Source organism: Pteropus alecto, unplaced genomic scaffold (genome assembly GCF_000325575.1).
Source record: "Pteropus alecto unplaced genomic scaffold, ASM32557v1 scaffold33, whole genome shotgun sequence".
In the NCBI taxonomy this organism is placed as follows: domain Eukaryota; kingdom Metazoa; phylum Chordata; class Mammalia; order Chiroptera; family Pteropodidae; genus Pteropus; species Pteropus alecto.
In genome coordinates this window covers 10064383-10066837 of record NW_006435762.1, presented here as the reverse complement: position 1 = coordinate 10066837, position 2455 = coordinate 10064383, and the positions used below count along the sequence as shown (strand labels likewise).

Sequence of the window (2455 nt, the reverse complement as noted above, 5' to 3'; positions counted from 1 at the left end):
GCACTCACCTCCCCCGTACACGCCGCCGCTCATGGCTGCTGTCGGCGCGATTCCCAGGATGAAGGCTACGGGGCGACGTGACTGCGACGGCCGCGACTGCAGGTCCCGAGAAGCGCTAGCCTCTGACCCCCTCGACTTCCACCGCCACCCGCCTCGGGCAACAAAGCGGCGCCCACACACCCCGGTGCGCAGTCACACTTGCTGTCTGCTCTTACCAGCCAATCGCGGGGGCCCCGGCTCCTCTCACCCAATCCCAGCGAGGCTGTGTTGCAGCCCAGCCGCGGTGCAGCCAGCTCAGCCAATCGAAGGCAGCCATGGGGGCGGGGAGAGGGGGAAAGCGACGGAAGGAGGGAAGGAGTTGGGACTCGGAGCTGAGTGGGCGGGAGATCAGAGCGGTGGAAGCCGGACGGGGAGGGCGAATGTGTCCGGGCCGTGTCCCGATGTTTTGCTGGGCTTGGAGGAGCTTTGGGAAACCGCTAGGACAAGCTAAACCTCTGGAAACAGTCTGGAAATTGAAAGAAGTATCTCCACGCGGCGATTTACGGTTTTGGAGGGTGGTGAATGCAGATTCTTTTTTATTGTTTAGAAAAACTATTTTCAACTAACTTTTATGTTGGAAAAATTAAAATGTTATGCTCCACTTTGGAGTAAAGTACTCCAATCAAACCAGTGGGATCCCAAAATTTTTTAAATGGTTATTAATAATTGAAAGGAGAGATGATATACTGTTCCAACCAAATTTAGATAGTACTTTAAAAATGGTTTTTTAGAGTGTTATCTTTTTTCCTATGAGACAGTTAAAAAAAAAAATGTGATGAATCCTCATCCAAAGGAGTACCTAATCCTAAATATATCTCCAGTCTGTCTACTGTTCTTAGCTCCCTATTTCTGCCAGCTCAGTCGAGATCTTCATTTTCTCTACCTTGGATTACTGCAACAACCTGTAGCTTTCTTTACCCCTGGCGGTGCTCTAGGCAGTTTGATCTATGAAAACACTCAATTCTGTCATCTCTTTCCAACTCACGCCCTCAAGATCAGTTGTATATCCTTGTAGTTGACAGCAGTTCTTAAGTTGGTTTGTCTCAACTCTAGACATATAGGAGCGGCTCTTAACCTTAAGCACAATTGAATGAAGCACCATCAGGCCCACTGCCAAGAGTGTGGCAGAAAGTGACTGATAGTAGGGTGAGCACCGAGGCTACTGAGAAAACTATCCCATTTGCTTGACAGTATAATCTCCATATATCTGGTCATTTAGGAAAGCCCTCTAACCCAATGAGATAATACAAAAGTCAGCAAACTATGGGCCCAGGGCCAAATTCAACCATTCTGTTTTTGTATGGTCTTTGAGCTAAGAATGACTTTTCTGTTTCTGGATGGTTTTTAAAAATATTTTTAAGAATAATATTTTCTGACATGTGACAATTATATGAAATTCACATTTCAGTGACCAGAAACTAAATTTTATTAGAACACAGCCAACCCTATTCACTATGGCTGCTTTTGCTTTATAAGGGCAGTGGTGAGTAGTTAACAGAGGCTGTGGCCCCTAAGCTGAAGAACATAATTAGTATCAGATCCCTTCATAGAAAGAGTTTATTGACCCCTGAGATAATGCCTCTAACACATCTAGCACAGTGCCCCTATGTTAACCATTGCTCCCATGATTAATATTTCCACTGTAGATGCATATCAAGTTCCAAAAAAGATTTCTATTTCCACCATGCTTTTGTTTTGTTCGACTAATAAAGCTGATACACTATAAAATATGTGCTATTTTGATAATAATTTAAGATTGAAGAGAGAATATTTTTTGTTTACAATACACAATATTGCATTTAAATCAATTTACCATTTAAATGTATAGTTTTATTGTACAGCAAATAGATTTTATATATATGTATTTCAGCAATACTATCTCTAACATCTTCCATGCATGTAGAAATAAGATATTATCAGGGCTGAAAAAGAGCAAAAATATTCCACTAATTCGGAGTTCATCAGAAAACAAAACAGTGTAGCAGGATTAATGAGGACCACACCCCTAGCCTTCAGGGAGGCTTGAAATACTGTGATTGTCTCCTCCCACAGAAAATACGTTAGAATGCAGAGGAATCTTCAGTCTGACAGCACAAAAAAGACAGCTTGAGGAAATACTGGAAAGGTTTTTACTTAAAGTAAGGTTTTATTTCATTTAGTAATTTGGAAAAATATTAGAGAACATTATTCATTCATGATTTCCGGTCAGCTTGTTCTCTTGATGTATCATTAGGCATATTACTTTAATAATAAACCATTGAAATGAACTTCAAACGAAAAGAACTTCACAGTACATCTAATGTATCAGGACTAATCACATGTTAATGCAGATAAAAGTGCACACTTAAGCCTATCGTGAATTTTAATCAGCCAAAAAATGTAACGGGACACTAAGATGATTGGCCCTAAAGTACTT

At 41.5% G+C, this 2455-nt stretch overlaps 1 protein-coding gene across 1 annotated transcript in view; it reads right to left on the bottom strand.

The window, feature by feature from the left end:
* LOC102896269 (actin-like protein 6A) overlaps positions 1–184 on the bottom strand; it is a 20680-nt gene extending 20496 nt beyond the window's left edge. The window contains exon 1 of the mRNA XM_025046067.1: positions 9–184. Coding sequence (XP_024901835.1) covers positions 9–33 — 25 coding nt within the window. The 5' untranslated portion in view covers positions 34–184. The remainder of the gene's footprint in view (positions 1–8) is intronic.
* Between the last annotated feature and the right edge of the window lie 2271 nt (positions 185–2455).